The following is a 19,896-nucleotide window of genomic DNA, read 5'->3' as shown; positions in this document are numbered from 1 at the left end:
GAAATTTCTTTGGAATTACTGCCAAATTACTACAATATTTACCTCAAAATGTATCGAAAATGACTATTATAAACATTATTTAATAATTGTATGCTAAAATAGCATATAATGGTTAAAATAGGGCCTTAAGCTTGATAAGCGGCTGTGCTGAGTTTTTTAAGAAATTTAAAATGTATTTGCTAATTATGATTTATTTATCAGCAGACATGGAAATAAAGCATATCAATTAACTTTGTATTATTTTCCTGGAAATGTATTAAATAAATTACCAACTTTTGGGAAATAGCGGAATATAGTTATTAAATAATGTTTATAATAAAGCAATTTTCGATACATTTTGAGGTAAATATTGGGGTAATTTGGCAGTAATTCCAAAGAAATTTCAAATAGGTTTCTTATGGTTACCTCCATTTATAAAACATATATATAATTAGATCTTCTGCATAGCTTATTTGATGGTCTTATAAACCATTTACCAAAAAGTAGCCCATTTTACATGACTCCACCCTATAGCTATGTCCATGACATTGTAAAGTGGACTGTTTTTATTTTTTTTAAATTTATTTGCACATATATAAAACTGCACAAAATCTAATCTAAAATTTTTTTATTGAAAATTACTTAATTACTTAGTTTCATAACATACTGACTGAGCAAACATCAGTAACAACAACAACTCCTCTCCTCATATAAATGCTGTAATGAATGTTCCTGGATGATCTGTGCAACCATGATCAGGGTGCGTGTGTGTGTGTAGTCTGGGTGCATTGCATTGCGGCAGGATGGCTAGCAGATGTCAGCACGCATCGATCGGCTTCCCAGCGTGTTGTTGCAGCGTCATTGTGTTTGAATGAAGTTCAGACTGGAGAACGAACAGCTAGCTCAACTCCTTCACATCGCGCCCCGGTCGGTGGACTGAAACAGGACAAAAACAAAGACTTGAGGAAGTAAAAAGGTTGCCAAACATGCCGGTGTTTACAGGTATGATGTTAATCTAATACAACCCGTTACTTGCACATTGAAAGAGGCTTTAGAAATCTGCACTCTCACACGTGTTTGTTTGTAACGAAGAAAATGACATTTAGAATGCTAACGTGGCTAGCTTATAGCATGCTAACGGTGGTCTGTCAGTGTTGTTACAACAAAAAGCAATATATTTAGAGACAGGAGGACATATAGAAGTGTTACACTGCTGCCACAGTGTGTTAGTAGAGTTTACAGGAGGTGTTGTATGCGACTCTAACTGGCATCTAAACATCAACCAGCTAGCTACTGCGGCTAAGTGCCAGCTAGGTTAGCATGCTAACACTTAGCTAACTAAGTGAGGTGGTGGTTTAAACTAGTTATTTAAAGCAGTTATTTATCATCACAACTAAACCTCTTTAACTGTATGCTTGTTCTACCTCAACCCATGAACATGTCTTATTTTATACCCGTATGAAACAGAATCACGCCTTTTATTAGCTTAAGTAGCCATGCTAACCAAGCTAGCCATGCTAACCAAGCTAGCCATGCTAACCAAGCTAGCCTTGCTAGCATGCTAACGAAGCTAACTTTGCTAGCCATGCTAACCAAGCTAGTCTTGCTAGCATGCTAACGAAGCTAACTTTGCTAGCCAAGCTAACCAAGCTAGCCTTGGGTTAGCAAGGTTAGCTTGCTAACCCAAGTTAGTAAATTAGTAAGTAAGTAGTAATTGCTTTAAATAACTAGTTAAAACCACCACCTTACTTGCCATGCTAACCAGGCTAGCCTTGCTAACCCAAGCTAGCTTTGCTAACCAAGCTAGCCATGTCATGAGTTAGCCTTAATAAAGACTTGTGGATTATTGAAAGCAAACGATGGTTATAGAACTTTCCTTTTTTAACATGATCCTAATCTTATGTGGATGTTTTAAATGCCGTTTTATCTCATTGCATTGGCAGCAGAAACAGCTGTAACGTTATCTATATGTATGCTTTCACTTTTGCCTTTAGCTCGGCAGTCAGTTGGACTGAAGCTAGCTGTCTGATGGAGCAAACTCACTGTTGCTAACTAACTGCTGTGTCATACATTGGCAGCAGTTTGACTGAGTTATGGTGTTTCCCTGTATCACTCCCTCTGGTAAGCTAACGTGTGGGTATGTGTACTTTTCTTTTTTCCCCAGTAAATGTGAAATGGGGCAAAGAGAAGTTTGATGCAGTAGAGCTGAACACTGAGGAACCACCCATGGTCTTCAAGGCTCAGCTCTTCGCCCTGACAGGAGTTCAGCCAGACCGACAGAAGGTCATGGTGAAAGGAGGCACTCTGAAGGTACTGATATGAACAACAACACAACACTAATCTTGGTTCTGAGGTGCATGTGAAACAATACTGTGCTGCAGGTTTTCTTTTGTTAAAAGGATTTTGGCAAGTATACTATGTTTTTTTTCTTGTTCACAAATCCCACGAAAAGACAAAAAACAACTATTGGAGACAAAGGAGGACGGTCTGCAGGACAGATAATAATGCACACAGTGCACTTTCATAGACTAAGCTACTGGAGTTACCCTGCACTATACTCATTTTTAACAGTCTCTTCTGCACTAAATTCACTTTTCTAATAGTCATGTATCACAGCTGTTACTCTGCACTATATTCAGTTTTAATAGTTTTCTTCATCTCCTTGTATTTTTATATCTGGTATATTTTTTTTGTACTTTGCACTACTAACTTTTTTACTGCCTTTTTACTAACATGTTTTGCACTTTGGAACTGTGATGCTGGAAACTTGAGTTTCCCTCGGGATCAATAAAGTTACTATCTATCTATCTATTGATCCAACTAACAAGCATTGCCTGCATAGCCAAAGCCTGTCATAGCATTATCGATTTACACAGGCTATAATGGCTAATAGATAGAGAGGGTCGTCAACCATTTGGAAGGTTGGCTGTTCGATTCCCAGCTCCTTTAAGTTAATTACTTGGACAGGATAATTAACTCCAAATTTCTCCCAAAGTGTATGAATGAGTATTTAGATTAGGTTTGTACCTTGCATGGCAGCCTCTGCCATCATTGTATGAATGTGTTTGCGAATGGGTGAATGCTGACGTGTAGTGTAAAACGCTTGGAGTGGTCGGAAGACTGGAAAGGCCCTATATAAATGCAAGTCCATATACCATTGAGCATTGTCCAAAAACAATTAAAACACACCAATGAGCCACACCACTGCATGCAGTGACCTGTTCTGCTGTTATAGATATTCACAAGACAAACATATGTGCATTATTCCACAGCTGAAAATAGTAGTAAACAAATGCACTATTTACTCCTGTTTGAGTTAGGGCTGTGTATTGGCAAGAATCTGGCGACACACTAAATATCATGATATATATATATTTAGTTTTAGATATAATTGTGATACTGTAAGCGAGGCGATATATGCTTACCATATGCATAAAATCTGAGTAAAAAAAAGTTAACTTTTTCATACAATCTCAACAGTGGGATCTGCATTTGCCTTAATCAGTCTCTAACATCAAACATCACAGCACTACTTTGAGAGGGCACGTAGACTGAGAGAGTGCATCTCTTTACAAATGAAATAAAGTATTGACTTAGTCCATCTTTGCATGTAAACTGTTATTAATGAAAAATCAATAATGCGTTTTTGAGAATTGATACAGTATCACAAAACATATTGCAATATTTTCTATATTTTCTTACACCCCTAGTTTGAGTAGTGTTTATTGAAAACTACAATGCCCAGCTGTTGTAGGAATGTACTGAGCATTTTGCTTTTAAATGAAACCATGTGACAAATAGGCTTGAGTTCCACAAACAGGGTAGAGAAGTTGGAAAGTATTGAGAGATGAACTGACACATTGTTGGTTTTGTTCTTTTCGTGTTTTTTTTGTTGACTATAAGAAAAAAATAATCGCAGCCACCTTGTCATTCAACTGTTATTAACAAGCTAACCAATGTCCTGTCCTTATTCTAGGATGATGAGTGGGGGAACATTAAACTGAAAAATGTGAGTATTTAAGATGTGTTTAAATGCATATAAGAAGTATTTCTTAGTTCACAGAGCTATACCACCAAATGCATTTTAAAAAGTAAGTGAATGTCTGTATAATTGTGCTCTTTTTGTAGGGAATGACTCTACTGATGATGGGCTCAGCAGAAGCCCTGCCTGAGGAGCCTGCTGTCCGGCCCATGTTTGTAGAGGACATGACTGAGGAGCAGTTGGCCTCAGCGGTGAGTAAGCTTGCAAATTACCAGTATGCCTAAAACAAATATGGTGATTGCTGTTTTCCGTGCTGACTTGGCCAGTTAAACATCTTTACCAAATAGAGAACATAATACATTAAATATACAGTAGTATGCTGTATGCCCTATTGGGAGGTCAGCTTCTTAAAATGAGAAGATTCGTCAGGTCAGCATTTGTGTTGATCTAACAAATCAAGCTGCAGTCAGAAAGCTGTTTTGTTATCGTCATGAATTATGGCACTTTTTACAAAAATGTTTTTACTGCGGAGGGATTGTGCACTGAACACTTAATGCATGTGAACTACAAACTGCTGTGTAACTTATACTGTGCTGCTGTTTCGTCTGCAGTCACATTTCGGTTAGGAAATTGTCAGTTCCTCAAAGCAAAGAGTCCTGTTATAAACGTAGCTGATTTGTGAAATCCACAAAAATGTAATTATTTCATATGGTAACCGGTCCCCATAGCAGCCCTCACAACGCTGTAACTTCTGCGCACTAATGGAAACTCTGGGATACTGTAATTAAGACTGTAAATTAAAGATAAATTCAACTAAAAATTCATTAAAAAAGGAAAAAACGCAAATGCAAACAATTTCTAATTAGCTGTGCAATGTTCCCAAAGTTATGAAATTAGAATAACTGTTCTCCAGGTCTGGAAATGGTTTTGAATTTCCACAATGTTTTGGAAAAGTTTTGAATATACATTGATTTTGCTATTGTTTAAAATATGTTCATAAAAATCCCAAGACATGTCTTAACATTACACAAAATAAGGTTCCTTGTATTACTAATTAAAAATCTAGTGCTGCGCTGCATGACCGTTGAAATGTCACTTATATCACGTGATACAAAAGTCATAGTATGTAAAAAATGTAATGAAAAAAGTCTTAGTATAGTGTGTTGAAAAAAGTCAGTCATACTATAGTGTGTCAAATAATGAAATGAAAAAAATCATACTATAGCATGTCGAAAAATGTCATGCAAAAAAGTCACATTTTAGTATGTCGAGAAATGTCGCGAAAAAATGTCATAGTATAGTGTGTCGAAAAATGTCAGTTATACTATAAAAAAAGTAATACATGTATAGAATGTCGTCGAAAAAGTCTAAAAAAATGTCTAGTATGTTGAAAAATGTAAAAACAAAAAGTCATAGTATAGTATGTTGAAAAATACCTTTATATCTGTAGAGGAACTTATCCTTCTCTTTGTTATTTTCAGATGGAGCTGCCTTGTGGTCTGACAAACTTGGGCAACACCTGTTACATGAATGCCACAGTGCAGTGTCTGCGCTCTGTGCCAGAGCTCAAAACTGCACTCAGAAGGTGGGTTTTCTGCTATTATTGGGTCTCAGAATATAATACGAGAGTATAAAGAAACACTGTTTAAGTTATTGAAATGCACTGCTGGAAATTAGCTTTTTGTTTTCATCTCTCTCTCCCTTTAGGTATGCAGGTGCTCTGCGATCTTCAGGGGCAAATGCACCATCACAATACATCACAGCAGGTATGAGGCATAGTGGATTGATTACCATTTGAAGGCATATACTAATGTCTTCAACTTACTAATGCATATAAAATTAATATGTATACATCCTTGCATCCTCAGCCCTTCGTGACCTGTATGAGACCATGGAAAAGACCTCATCTAGCCTGCCACCCATCATTCTGCTGCAGTTCCTTCACATGGCCTTTCCACAGTTTGCTGAGAAGGGGGACCAGGGACAGTACCTCCAGCAGGTGAGAAATGCAGCCATGCCATGTGCCTTGTACCTGCTTTCTTCTAATAAACTTTGAATGAAAAATATCAGGATATGATCTCACTTCTTGGCATTGTTTGCTTCAATTACTTATTCATCTTTTGTTCTCTCAGGATGCCAACGAGTGCTGGCTGCAGATGATGAGAGTGCTTCAGCAAAAGTTGGAGCCACTAGAGCCAGAGACATCCATGGAGGTGAAATCTATTGTTCTCTTTACCTTGTGTTGTTTTATGATGAAAGGATGAGAGTAATTGATAGTTGGTTGTAGACGAATTCCATTTTTGCTTTTTGTCTTCCAATCTTTAGACCGAGGCTGAGAGCGGAGCTGCCTCTGCCTCTACAAAGAAGAACTTAATCGACCAGTATTTCGGCGTAGAATTCGAAACTGCGTATCCTTGCAGCATGCCTTTTTGTTTATCGCATCTTTCGACGTCTTATATCTTGCTTCAGTATGGTTTGATTTGTTTAAGGAGTGGTGTGTAGTGTCATAGTTGTAACCAGCGAAGTCTCTCAGCTGTGTGACATTTACTCCGCTGGACTTTTTCTTAACTCGCCTGTTCAGTATGAAATGCACAGAGGCTGAGGATGAGGAGCCAATCAAGGGCAAGGAAAGCCAGCTCCAGCTCAGTTGCTTCATCAACCAAGAAGTCAAATACCTTGCAACAGGACTAAGACTGGTACGTATCAGACTCCAAAAACAAAACGCAGCTGAATAAATTTCTAAATGTATGGAAAGAGGGGTAAACTTGGGTATCTTGAATATTTAAAACTATACTTGGATGATTTATGTTTGTCCAGAGAGAAAGAAACAAGTACAACATTCTTATGACAAACTGGAATGTGGTTCTTCAGGGTAACAAGGATTAAATCATATTTCTGCCTGTTCTATCTCTCCAGAGACTGCAGGAAGAAATCACAAAAATGTCTCCATCCTTGGAAAGAAATGCGCTGTATATAAAATCTGTAAGTTTTTCCTTTTCCTTTTAATTTTCTCTTGGACATTTGAAAGAAGTGGTCTTGCTTACTGCTATCTTTACAAACATGAGTTCATTGAGTATATTCTGAAATGTTTTCTACCTCTCCATCTAGTCAAAGCTCAGCCGTCTCCCTGCCTACTTGACTGTTCAAATGGTCCGATTTTTCTACAAAGAGAAGGAGTCTGTCAATGCAAAAGTCCTTAAGGTTTGTCTTGAGCCTTCACAATTTCTAATTATAACAGGGCTCACTATTGTTAACGCAGAGTCTAACATATTGTCTGTTTTTTTTGAAGGATGTCAAGTTCCCACTCATGCTGGATGTCTATGAGCTGTGCACCGCGGAGCTCCAGGAGAAAATGCAGCCAATCAGGTCAAAGTTCAAGGAGGTCGAGGACAAGAACCTAGAGAACCAGCAGAAAAAGGTAAGGCCCATCTATATCGTATTGTCTCGCTACCTTTCAGGTAGCAGAAAAGCTCCCACTTTATCAAACAGTGCGATTACCATTTGTGTAGTTTCTCACATTTCTGTTTGTTTGGTTTTTGCATTAGGTGGTGGTGGTGAAGAAGCCAAATGCAGCAAAAGCGAAATATGAGCCTTTCTCATGCCCTGATGGTATGTTGGGACATGACGCTGACACCCTCTGTACACTTTTTAAAGGGGGAATCCACACAAAAACACTGCCAAAAACATGCAATTGTGGATACATCATAACATTTTTCATGTAATGCATTTATCACAATGCATACGAGGAAAGATAGAGGCACACAAAAAAAAAATCTGATTCCAGGCACTCACGAGGATGCTTAAGAAATAAGATCCTTTAATCAATACATCCATTCTAAAAATACACAGTATAGGCACATTTTATAACAGCATATGAATCTGAAATCCAGAATCACAGAAAATGCTTGTGTTCAGATTTTACAATCTTCCACAAACATTCAGCAATAAATCTATTGTTGAAAAGGCAGATAGCCGTTTTCTCATATTGTGCTAATACTATTGCTTGTTGCACTTACCAAAGGTCAAAATGAAATGTCAAATCTCAAAGGTGCCGTGTCCACCAAAGCGTTTCTTTTTATCCCAGCGTTTTGTTTCAGCTGAGAGGCTTTGGTTTGCGTCTGGTTGCTATGATACGGAATATCCGCTGAAGTAAACATGTCAGCACAAGGTAGAGGACTTGAAGGAAAGGCTGACGGTTTATGTGGGTTCATTAGATTTTGTGGGCAAAGAAACATCTTGGCGGAGTACGATCGTTCTGTCCAGATACAGATTCAGATACATTTTATTATCCCACATGGGGAAATTCGTTTGGTCCAGTGCTCCAGACATGTAAAGTCTACAGTAAAAAACAATAGCATAACATACACAATAAGAGTGCAACATAGCCTACTCATAATAATAAACACATTTAATCACGTCTTTGTAGTAGGCCGTTTGTCCCGCCCCCCCCTCCAGTGTGATTGGACAACTGGGTAAAAAGTGACGAACATAGCGTTTTACCCAAAGTTGAATATTTTTCAACTCTCGGCGACCTGAAAAAAAATCGCCAAATGTGCAGCACTCTGCGAAAAATGGACACCCAGTGCCTCATCATGCTGCTGGCGTTTTTACCATAGTGTAAATACGTGGCATTAAAAAATACGCTGGACTCAGGAAACAAACGCTTTGGTGGAAACAGCCCCTAAATTCTCCCACAATGCTGAGCACCACACTGGGGTATCTAGCAGTGTAATGGCATTTGAGGGTCGAGTTTCCCCTTTTTAAGGTCTGCTATTTCAGTCAATTATTAGCCAAAGTTGCAGGACCTCTGACATGCTGCTGTTTATCCCACAGACCTCGGTTCCAACAACAGCGGCTACTACGACCTGCAGGCTGTGCTGACACACCAAGGCCGCTCTAGCTCATCAGGTCACTATGTGGGATGGGTCAAGAGGAAAGAAGGTAAGCAGTTGTTCTACACTGCATAATGAATAAGATCATACACAAATCATAAAAGCACAGTGGAACTAAATCCCAAGTGTACACAGATGTTCAGGAACTTAATACTTCCTGTGGTCTCTGCCTCCATCAGATGAGTGGGTCAAGTTTGACGACGACAAGGTGAGTCTGGTGTCTCCAGAGGATATCCTGCGACTGTCCGGTGGCGGGGACTGGCATATAGCATACGTTCTACTGTACGGCCCCCGGCGGCTGGAAATACTTGAAGAGGAACAGTAGCTGTGGAAGATTTCCTAGAAGACAAAGACAACATCCAACACGCATACGAAAATGCCATTTCTAAGCACTGTCTGCATAGATGTGCAATAAAACTGGTGTCTTTAAAGATTTGATGACCTTAATTTTTTTGTTTTTGTTTTTGTAACCAACACGGATGCTTGTAAAACAAATTCTGTCAAATGGTGTTAAATATTCAACTATAGTGGGCTTTGAAAATGGAGATATGACGAGAGGCAATCTCTGGACTGGCTCCTTGAAAGAGGGCTTAAAGTCTGGCTCTGCAGTTTCATTAAATGTTTTATACACATTGTATATTTTTTAAAGCCTTTGATAAGGTGCTCATATCATAAAAGCAAAATATTTCTCTTTAGTCATTTAATCAACTTGTACAAAAAGGCCTAGCCAAGCTGTTGTCCTCGACATTCTGGCTTGTATCTTCTCAGATGTATTATGGAGATTTTCACTTAACACTGTAAAAGACTTGCCCTTGTTCACCTGTTGGCCCTCTGGGGAAACTCGGGTTCAATCTCAGGTCTTTTCTTAAGTGCTTGGCTCGCGTCATCTCCTGGAATTGTTCTTAAATGTATTGACAGATGAGGTTCTTTCTGCCAAATCTTCACTAATGCTTTTTTGGGGGAAGTGTGTTGGGGAACTGGTTTAGAACAGGCTGCCCTTGTGATGAACTGTGTGTGGTTAAATAAAGACTTGAGATTCAACCATGATGGTTTGCTCAACAAGCCTTGAACATTGTTTTTGACTGACACTGATTTCAGCCTTTGACATCTCCACTCTTAAAAGGCTATGCTTCACTTTGTTTCTCCTTGCAGGTCTCCATAACACCCTGCCACAATGTGTAAGACCTAAACATCAACACTCTGTAATAAGTTATTGACTGATTGCTTTTCATAGGTGGTGAAAATAAACTGTTATACCAAAATGTGAGATTCTTTAATGTGAGCCTGGGATCATAATGAATAGTCTGACACATGTTTTCTTTAAAAAAAAACATTTATTGGATTTTATACAGTGAAAAACTTGAGTTTCAACCTATACTACATACAAAAAATGTTAAGTCTCCAATTGTTTTTGGTGTGACAAAGGATGCTGCAACAATATGGAGGTCATGAATGATCTACCTTAAGCCTCACTGAGGTTGTCTGCAATCTGGGAGAACCCTGCAGCGTTCAGAGCTGTGACCAGGCTCTCCACAGTAGCTTGTGTTCCCTCTCTGTCCTGCCAGGCTACGAGCAGCAGTTTGGCCTGCATGTTGACATCTTCGCTGTCCGTTTCAATCTCTCGCAACTCTGCCGCCTTCACCTCCAAATGAGACGCCAGCATCTTCCACTGAGCGCCCAGTTTGGCTGCTATGTCATCCATCTGCTGGTTTGACACCATCTTGCTTTGTATGCTCGGACCTGTAAGAAAGACAATAGACTCTTGATCTAAAAAAGGGTGGAAATGAGCGGATAAGGTGATTAAATCATCGAAACTAGGATCTAGAAAATACAGAGGGCAAGCTGAGGGAAGGATAAACTGGAGTATGTTCAATTTTAGTTGAAGATGCATGTTAGAATATACAATATATACATACATTTAAAACTAAAAACAGATGGATATGAAAATATAGGTAATGGCTGAGCTGAATGGTGATGAGGTATTGAGTTGAAAAAGTGACTCACTGTCATTGCTGTCTTTGAGAAGATTGTCTCCATTATCGTCGTCATCCTCTTCTCCGGTCTTGATCTCTTCAGAGGGAATATCCTTCTGCACATATGGGATGAAAATCACAATATCAGCATATGTCAAAAGCTTTTGGATGAATACTGTTTTTTTGTTGTTTTTTTTAAGTTAAAAAAATTCTCACCGGCAATTCTTTGGCCAGTTTGCTGACCATGCTGTCTAGGTAGTCTGCCAGGCTCTTGAACTTCTGGTTAGTTGGTTGAAAGAAGTGCGGACTTCTCCTGGACAGCAGCCTCAGAGCGCGCCAGCCGTAGTTTGGGTTCCGCACAGCCCTTCATTGTTTTACAGGAAGACACAGAAGAGTCACACAAACGCATACGGAGAAGAGAATAGAAAGAACGCATTGCAGATGAATACCTCCGCCATCCAGTCAAATTGTAGTTTATATCCGTGTCTGTCCAACATGTCATCACTTCCATAATTTCAAAAAAGTCATAATATAGTATGTTGAAAAAAAATTCTTAAAGTATAGTATGTAGAGAAAAATAAAGAAAGTCATAGTATAGTATGTCATAAAAAAGTCATAGTATACGATGTCAAAAAATGTCAAAGTATAGTATGTCGAAAAAATTAAAAAGTCATAGTATAGTATATAGAGAAAAATAAAAAATAAAGTATAGTATGTTGAAAAAAAGTAATATTATAGTATGTAAATTTTTTTTTAAGTCATAGTATAGTTGGCGAAAAAATAAAGTCATAGTATAGTATGTAGAGAAAAATAAAAAAGTCATAGTATAGTATGTCGAAAAATGTAAAAAAAAAAAAAAGTTAATAGTACAGTATGTCAAAAAATAAATAAAAAAAGTCATAGTATAGTATGTTGAAAAATGTCATGAAAAAGTAATTGTATAGTATGTAAAAAAAAAAAGCAAATAAAAAAAAATTCAAAAATGTCATGAAAAAAAGTCATAGTATGTCATAAAAAGTAATTGTATAGTATGTAAAAAAATGTGTGAAAAATGTCATGAAAAAAAGTCAAAGTACAGTATGTCATAAAAATAAAAATAAAAGCTATTGTATAGTAAGTTATAAAGATGTCATTGTATAGTATTCCATAAAAAAGTCATAGAATAGTATGCCATAAAAATGCTTTCGTATAGTATGTTATAAAAAGGTCAAAAATGTCACAGGATAGTATGCTATAAAAAAAAGTCATAAAAATGTCATAGCACAGTTTGCCATAAAATGTCATAGTATAGTAAGTCATAAAAAATGTCTTAACTGTCATAACTAGAATTACAGCCTCGCAGTTGTATGCCTCCGTCAACCAGTCTATTTGCAGTTCACACCCATGTCTGTCCAAAATGTCATCACTTCATCATTTAATCATATTAGATATTTGTGTGGAATTGTCATAATATAGCATATGAATTCTTGAGTTATGGTCAAAAACGTGTTTTGTGAGATCACAGTGACCTTCGAACACCAAAGTGTAATCACAACCCAAAAACATAATGCCTCCGGCCACAGCTGTCGCGGAGGCATACAAACTGGGAATGAAGCCTGTAATGCTCCTTTGGGGCAAAAGCTCTTTCCCACTTTTAAACTGACTTACAAAAGTTCTGATGACACATGTCACAATGCAAACTTACTTGTACTCATCCTCCACCATATTAGTAGGATCGGCCTGTTCAATGGCCTCTGCAAAGAATTCATCCAGTGACGGCATGAACTCCCTGAATGAAAGACATCAGATTTAAAAAACAACAACACACACAAACACCATTTTCTGATACGTACAAAAAGGTAAATGTGAGTGTAGATGAGAACTGCCTCCTTCCGTTTCCACTGACCTGCTCTCTGACCTGCAAGCGTCCATGTTGTTCTGGTTCAGGTTCCACAGCCGAGTCAACTCATCACTAACGAAACACAGAAGAGTGTGAATTATGGAAGAAAAAACTACATGATCTGCAATTAATTATTCATGATAGATCTCTTTTCATTTGTCTCCACATATTGCAGACAAACACATGACCTGCACAGAGTATTTTTGCAGGATAGAGGCTTACTATTACAGAGGTAAGCACATACTTTCCCATGAAGATCTTGCAGTCCGGCCCTTTTCCAAGGAAGTCTTCTGGAGCTTGTCTTTTCCTGGTGGGTCTTTTGGGTTTGTCATCTACTGTCCTGTTAAAGAGGGAAAAAGTGTGACCATAACTGTAATTTTGGCATGCCACACCACAATCTACTAGTAGATGTACAAATCAATCAGAAAACATAGTTATCTGCCATGATTACATTGTAAGGTTAGACTGCTGTACCTTTCTTTCACAAAGCTCGGGCATCCCTCATTTTTCCAGCCATTCCAGTTCTCCTCCGTGTTGAGGATGTGCTGTCAAGAAGAACAGCGTCACTAGTGTACGGAGAACTCTAACAACAAACTTGACAGAATGTGAACGGACGAGCTTCATTTAATATATAATAATAGTATTCACAAAGATTGGCTTACTTCAACCATGGTGGCAAACTTGTCTCCATCAGGAGGGATCTCTCTCAGCAGCTACAAGGGGAAGGTCACAGATTAATACAGGCTTGCTTTCCTCTCTCCGGACGCCATGACAGGTAAGTCTTGAAATCAAAACTGGAAAGACAGTGATGCACATTTATTTATAGTATAGTACGTCAGAGTGATTTAGGACTGACCTGATAAACCAGTTTAGTTGTCTCTTCAATCCACGTAGTCTGGTCATCATTCAGAATACAGCTGGAGCTGCACGAAGACAAAGACATTACAAAATATGAACCCCCGACAACTGATGACTGTGTTTTTAATCACACACATTTTTTTGTTTACCATTCTACAAAGTCAGAGCAGAGATATGCTTCACCTTTTGAACTTAACCTGACCCTTCAGGTACTGGAAGAGGATGAGGTACTGCAGTAGAATGTGCCGTCTGAAGTTGCTATCACTGAGCTGCAAGTCCATCAGCTGGAAATGAAGAATTATTATTAATTATTATTATTATTACCAAGTGGAATGTAATATCTCATCTAGACTAAACAGAAAATGATGTGACTTTATTATGTGACCTTGATTAACTGCCAATGTGTAAGAGCTACTCAAGTACATATTCATATTTGGTAAAAATGTTTATGTTGGCGTGACATTACATAATTTCAGATAATATTTAAGTTTATACTACAGTTATTGTATAGTTTGAATAGCGTATGCTAAGGTTATGTTTTTTACCATTATCATGTTATAAAGTGCTAAAATACAGAGTTTATTATTTACGAAGGGGTGATCGTGCCGTAATGCAGTTTTTAGTGAGCATGGCCAAGAAAGGGTTGGACAACGTGAGAAGGTGCTGAGAAGTCTGCTTAAGTTTGGATCACAATAAGTTTTTGACTGCGTGATACCTTGTGATGAGAACAGATTATAGCGCATTAGGATATCAAGTTGGCAATTGACCGGGTGAGATGTAATTTGGAGGAACTTGGAGCATGCTAAAAAACAGCTACTACACAATTATTTCTGGACTGAAAAAGAGTTTTCTCACCTTCTCGCTTGTTAGAAACTTGGCAAAGTAGACGTGCTCTCCTGCAGATGCTCTCAGCTCCTCCAGCTTTCTCTTAGAGGCCTGCATGTCATCCAGTTTATAGCTCTTGAACACTGCCAAGGTCTCATCTGAGAACTGTTCAGGGCAAACAGGAATTCACATGGGCAGTGAGACATTGCTTTTTAGCATCTACTTTAATATCTCTTATGATCTGACAAAATGGAGAGGAAGGGTGTAAAATGTTCTATGCTAATGCGCATTACCTTCAGGAATGTCATCCACGAGAATTTATCGTAACACTGCACAGGGTTTCTGAAGTAGTCCTGTAGTGTCCAGAACTTTCTGTACAAGTTGTAGTCAATTGGAATGGAACTGAAAGAAATAATAGATGCAGTTTTCACAACAAGCAAATCTGTCATTTACACATACAGTATATATATATATGAAAAAAAAAAATATATATATATATATATATATATATATATATATATATATATATATATATATATATTTTTTTTTTTTTTTTTTCCTGTGTATTTTAAAGCATGACTTTCACTTACCATGGTGCAGGAGCATCATCCTCTCCCATTTCTCCTTCCTCCACCTCCATGCCATCTTCCTTTTCTTCTGTGTGCTATAAACATGGAACCATGAAATAAGATTAAACTCAAATTTTTAGATTACATTTCTAAAAATTCTCACCGTCATAAGGTGACAATACTTTACCTTCTGGCCGAGAGTGCTTTCTTGTTCATTTTTGTTGAACACTGTTATATTCTCCAGATTAAACTGGCTCTGCAGATTGAGACCTGGAATAAACACAAATTATCCGGGAGGGGTTGATATTGTCTTATTTATTCAAAAATAACATACACAAATGCAGTATTTACCTGATTTTTCAGACAGAGGGAAAAGACGTGCCAGGAAAAGCTGGATTCGCCCGCAGAATACAGTATTCTGGGATTTGGAAAGTCTCCTTAAAAGATCTACACAGATTGAGAAGTGTGTTACAAACATGTTGAAACATAATAGTTTTGTTCATCAACAAGAATGAAAAAGGATCCTTACCATTACACATCCTCAACAAGTAGTTCTTCCCGGCAGTGTAAAAAGAGTTCTAGGGAAAGGACGAGTACAGACAGTGATTAAATGATCTGTATTATGCTGGAGAAATACTTCAACTGCCTTTGCCGAGAGGTTGTAGCTTACTTACTGATTTCCATGTGGAGACATTCTCCTCGACAAAGGAGAATATTTTGTCACACTGGTCGAGAGGAAGACAGTCGAGTACATCTCCCAGCAGGACGAAAGGAGTTGTAGCAGTACAGATACCTACATGAAGAGAGTGAAACCAGACAGCAAAAGCTTGATCACAAGTATTAAGCTTTGTGTGAGGTGAGAAAGCTTGCTCGAAAGACTTAAGGCACACTGTGGAACAGTTTGTATGTAGTCAGAACACTGTCTGTACTGATGCACATGACAACAATATTAGTGACATTAATGTGTGGCAGGAGTAGCAATGACCGTTAAATTGATAAATGTGAATAGGATACAATTTAAGATCAACCTCATGTCACATGTAAGAACACATACAGTACTACAATGAAATTAAGTTGGCAACTACGCAAATAAGAGCACTTTGATGACAAAGATATAATGGACAGAGGTAAACAAGTGTAAAAGCAGAGTAGCAGGTAAGGGACATTCAAGGTTTTAGACTTTGAAAATAAATAAATAAATAAAATTAATTTAAAAGGAATCAAAAAGTCACTAACATAAGATGGAGCGAGGTTAGGTAATGCCTTGACAATAAGAACTGTACTCCAATCTTTCAAATATATGCAGCTGTTAATGTCTCAATTTAGTTTTTACTTTCTTTTCTATCATTTAGGAAGATGCATAGTGTGTGGTGTCTTTCTTTGACCATCAAATGCTTAAAGTCTAGTATAAACAAAGCAATGATCAGACACAAAAACAAGTATTCCTTCATTCACTGTTGTCTTTCCACACAAGTCAAATACACAGAAGGGTAACATACCTTCTGTAACTGCATCAATACTCAGGTAGATGAGAGACAAGTATTCATCACAGTTCACCTTCTGTTCAACCTGCACACACACACACACACAAAACACAACAATGTCAGGCTTTCGCACACAGCCTGGTTCATTTAACGAGCTTTATTGAAATAAAAATAAGAGATGAGCAGCTGATTTACTTACAATCTGATCCCCAAGGACACCCCTCAGCGCCTGGTCCAGCGTGGTCTTCTTCTCTGTCTCACTGTAACACACAGAGACAGTGAAGTTAAGTCAAAAGACTCATTCATGTATTCATAACTTACACATACAGCAGCTAAATGAACATTACTTACTTCCCAGGGAACTGGGTGAACGTGTTTATCAAAGGTTTGCTGTTTTTACCAACCAGGGCATGTCTGGCAGAAGCCTGCAGGTGTTTGAGAGAGAAGACAACATGAAGCGTTAGTTAGCATTAGCTACCTGTTAGCTGTGAGAACACTGACGTCATCTAACAGAACACTAACACGCGATAACTCGCAATAACAAGCCTGCCGTCTAGTTAGCTGTGATGATAATTACGGGATGTAGTTCATAATAACACTTGTTTTTAATTCAGAAAGTCAGTTCTTACGGTAAATTTGTCTTTAGCGTCGACAAAATTGAATAAGGACGGAGACATCTCTACACCATGGCAACCGGAACTGCGCTTCACGCCTTCCGGTTTCTTCTTGTGGAGGCGCGGTGCGTTCAGGGTCTCTCTCCCTGAGTCGGAATATATGCGGTTAATTGTTATAACTGTTATTATAAGTCTAATTATTATTAGAGTTAATTATGTTCCTTGCTCATTTATTTAGTTATTTCCTTCCCTATGCTTCCCCTTAGTTAGCCTTAGTTAAATACTTACTTTTTTTTTTTTTAATTTGTGTATTTATTTGTGTATATGCTGTATGTGTATGTATGTGTATGTATGTGTATATATGCATGTATGTATATGTATATACTGTATATATATATATATATATATATATTTCATTAACCTCTCCTCTCTCCATGTATCCACTCTATAGACCCAACACCAAGGCACATGCTCGTACGCACGCTCATGCGCCCACACACACACACACACACACACACACACACACACCATTTGGTTCTATCGTCCTATGGCAGAAATGTGATAACTGGCCTGTATTCACTGTTCTTGTTGTCCTCTTGTTGTTGCGTTAATGTATTGTCTTTTGTCTTGCAATTAAAAAAAAGGAATATACTGTTAATGATAATATAATAATATGTATTTTGTCATTTTAAATCTATTTTGTTTAAAGGAACTATTTGTAACTTTCAGAAATGCTTCTTAACAGCAACACCTGTGGCCGTGAAATCAACGAAAGTCAGCGTCGGGCTCGCGCTTGCTCGCTCTCAATATACCTGAACGAGCATCACTCAAAACAGTGAGGCGACACACGTCAGCTAAAACCACAATATCACTCTATATTTCAGCTGCTTGGCAGTAATGTTAGCTGACCAGTCGAAGGTCTCTCCATGAACATGATTTAGATCTGATCCTAGTGTTGGCTTTTGCCTAAGTGCAGGCTGAGGCAGCGGAGCTCTCCAGCGTGTCTCCCTGCTCTCTCCGCCCGCAGCCGGAGAGAGCAGAGGAGACACCGGCACCCGGTAGGTAACGAGAAGACTACGTAACTCTCTGCAGAGCTCCGTCACTTCACAAGACACGGAAAACCTCTGTTGGTCTGGAGGAGCTGCAGCAGTTATTTCTGCACAAACGTCCCCTGTACATTCACTAGATATTCTCAGAGCTAAACTAACTCTTCTGCAGTGAGGAGTGAGCGCGCGTTCACGTCTAGAGGTGGAGCGAGCTGAGCTGTCTGAGTGAAGGCGAGCAGGCAGAGGAGGAGGGTACAGCGGCTACACGCGAACGCGCATATGCGAGCGCGCATGTGTGATGACCCGCTACATTTATGCGCGTACAAAGTTACAAATAGTCCCTTTAATATCACAGCTCAGTTGTAACATTAAATTCTGCTATTATTAAATATGTCTAGAGACACGTGCATGAATCTGCTCAGTAACTAGATTATATTTAATTGTTAGTTCATGTTTTTGCCTTAAAGTTAAACCAGAAGTAACGCAGCAAGGTCTGTGCCACCTACTATAATGTGTTTTATATGAAAAGCGACAAATACCACCATCATAAAGAAATCTTATTTGTTGCAGAATTAAAAAAAAATATCAGACTCAGTTACAGCAGCGATTTGCTTGTAGCCTGGTGAAACTACACACGTGAGAGAGCTTTCCAAATACACTGATTATTAACTAACACTTCAAATACATGTTGTTGTTCTTTTTTAATCAAAAAATGTGTGAAACTATCACGCCCTAGTGTGCAGGAAAGGTATGAGGGGGCTAAGTGATATCGCTCAAACATGGTTGTAAATGGGTGATATTTGGGGTTTATTTGGCTCTGTCTGAGAGGCCTGAGTGAAATTGCAAAGGATATAGCTTTTGGAAAGTTATTCATTCTCATATTAGGATGTTAGTCTAACTTTAATCAACATGCAGGCCCAAATCCATTTAAGACCAGAGGGCGGCAGTGTTGCACACTATTTTGGTCCAATATAGTTGAAGCTGTCAGATCATTCACTGCTGTGTTAACGCACATGAAGTACTAAGAGGTGGATGTGTGTGTGTTTGTGTCCGTGTGTGGACGTTCTGTCCCCATGGCAGGATAAACCTGAAATCCACCCTTTCCTGATGATAATCCCTGTAGCATTTTACATAATATGGGCATGCAGCTACTGACATGACATTTCACTTCATAAATTTATTTTCAATACTTCACTGCAATGAAAAAGGCTCTCTGTTTTACTTATTAATTGTTGGTCAGATAATGTTACATTGGATGTGTCCTTAGTGGTCAGGGTCCTGGTTAGAGACTTGCATGACTAAAGTAATTTTTGACGTCTTTATGAGTAGGTTTCACAGAGGTCACAGCTGTCATATTAGTGTGTTTTTATGCATGTGTGTCTGATTGTGAGTGAACCCTTCTGTGTGTTATGTGCATGCAATTTAAATTACAACTGCACTGAGCTGCAGGGCATGATTTTTTACAGGATTTACTGTTCAACAATGTCACACAGCACATTAAGGCCAGCAGAGCATTACACTGTGACGTCAATCATTAAAGGCCCAATTTGTCATTTTTACATACACTTTCAAGGTGTATTCATCACATACAAAATTGATTTCATTATAACATGACTCTTTTTTCAGAATCAGAATCAGACTTTATTCAAATTATTGCAAACATTATTGATGTAAACAAACCTTTAACACCAGAAAAACATCAATAACCTGGATTCGGTTGTTGCTAAGTGTTAGTCTGTGCTTTGAAACACCTGTTAATCAATTTGAGAGTGATAATCCCTTGTTTTGAATTTTG

At 38.3% G+C, this 19,896-nt stretch overlaps 2 protein-coding genes across 4 annotated transcripts; one reads left to right on the top strand and one right to left on the bottom strand.

Moving 5' to 3' along the window:
* Positions 1–771: 771 nt before the first annotated feature.
* On the top strand, positions 772–10,115 carry usp14 (ubiquitin specific peptidase 14 (tRNA-guanine transglycosylase)). 2 transcript variants are annotated; one of them, XM_074651588.1, is made up of 16 exons: positions 772–981; positions 2,144–2,289; positions 3,956–3,988; positions 4,108–4,212; positions 5,443–5,546; positions 5,669–5,727; positions 5,830–5,960; positions 6,094–6,174; positions 6,287–6,369; positions 6,543–6,657; positions 6,878–6,943; positions 7,070–7,162; positions 7,251–7,379; positions 7,507–7,570; positions 8,795–8,902; positions 9,033–10,115. In XM_074651588.1, exons 1-16 carry the CDS (start codon positions 966–968, stop codon positions 9,176–9,178), a joined length of 1,479 nt encoding a protein of 492 aa, XP_074507689.1. In that variant the 5' UTR covers positions 772–965; the 3' UTR covers positions 9,179–10,115. The 2 variants fall into 2 exon arrangements, with proteins under 2 accessions (XP_074507689.1, XP_074507690.1); XM_074651589.1 differs by having other exon boundaries at positions 806–981; positions 7,251–7,381; positions 7,512–7,570; positions 9,033–9,923.
* Positions 10,116–10,167: 52 nt separating this feature from the next.
* thoc1 (THO complex 1) lies at positions 10,168–17,211 on the bottom strand. 2 transcript variants are annotated; one of them, XM_074651586.1, is made up of 21 exons: positions 17,071–17,211; positions 16,793–16,866; positions 16,641–16,701; positions 16,457–16,526; positions 15,632–15,750; positions 15,487–15,535; positions 15,309–15,404; positions 15,145–15,227; positions 14,979–15,052; positions 14,682–14,790; positions 14,419–14,553; positions 13,747–13,847; positions 13,562–13,628; positions 13,368–13,418; positions 13,180–13,250; positions 12,950–13,045; positions 12,712–12,777; positions 12,511–12,594; positions 11,043–11,190; positions 10,858–10,942; positions 10,168–10,620 (listed from the first exon to the last, which is right to left on the bottom strand). In XM_074651586.1, the coding sequence occupies exons 1-21, from the start codon at positions 17,116–17,118 to the stop codon at positions 10,316–10,318; spliced, it is 1,992 nt and encodes a 663-aa protein (XP_074507687.1). In that variant the 5' UTR covers positions 17,119–17,211; the 3' UTR covers positions 10,168–10,315. The 2 variants fall into 2 exon arrangements, with proteins under 2 accessions (XP_074507687.1, XP_074507688.1); XM_074651587.1 differs by having other exon boundaries at positions 10,168–10,593.
* Between the last annotated feature and the right edge of the window lie 2,685 nt (positions 17,212–19,896).

The sequence above is a fragment of the Sebastes fasciatus genome, chromosome 11 (genome assembly GCF_043250625.1).
Source record: "Sebastes fasciatus isolate fSebFas1 chromosome 11, fSebFas1.pri, whole genome shotgun sequence".
NCBI classification, from domain to species: domain Eukaryota; kingdom Metazoa; phylum Chordata; class Actinopteri; order Perciformes; family Sebastidae; genus Sebastes; species Sebastes fasciatus.
This window is presented reverse-complemented; position numbering and strand designations above follow the sequence as displayed.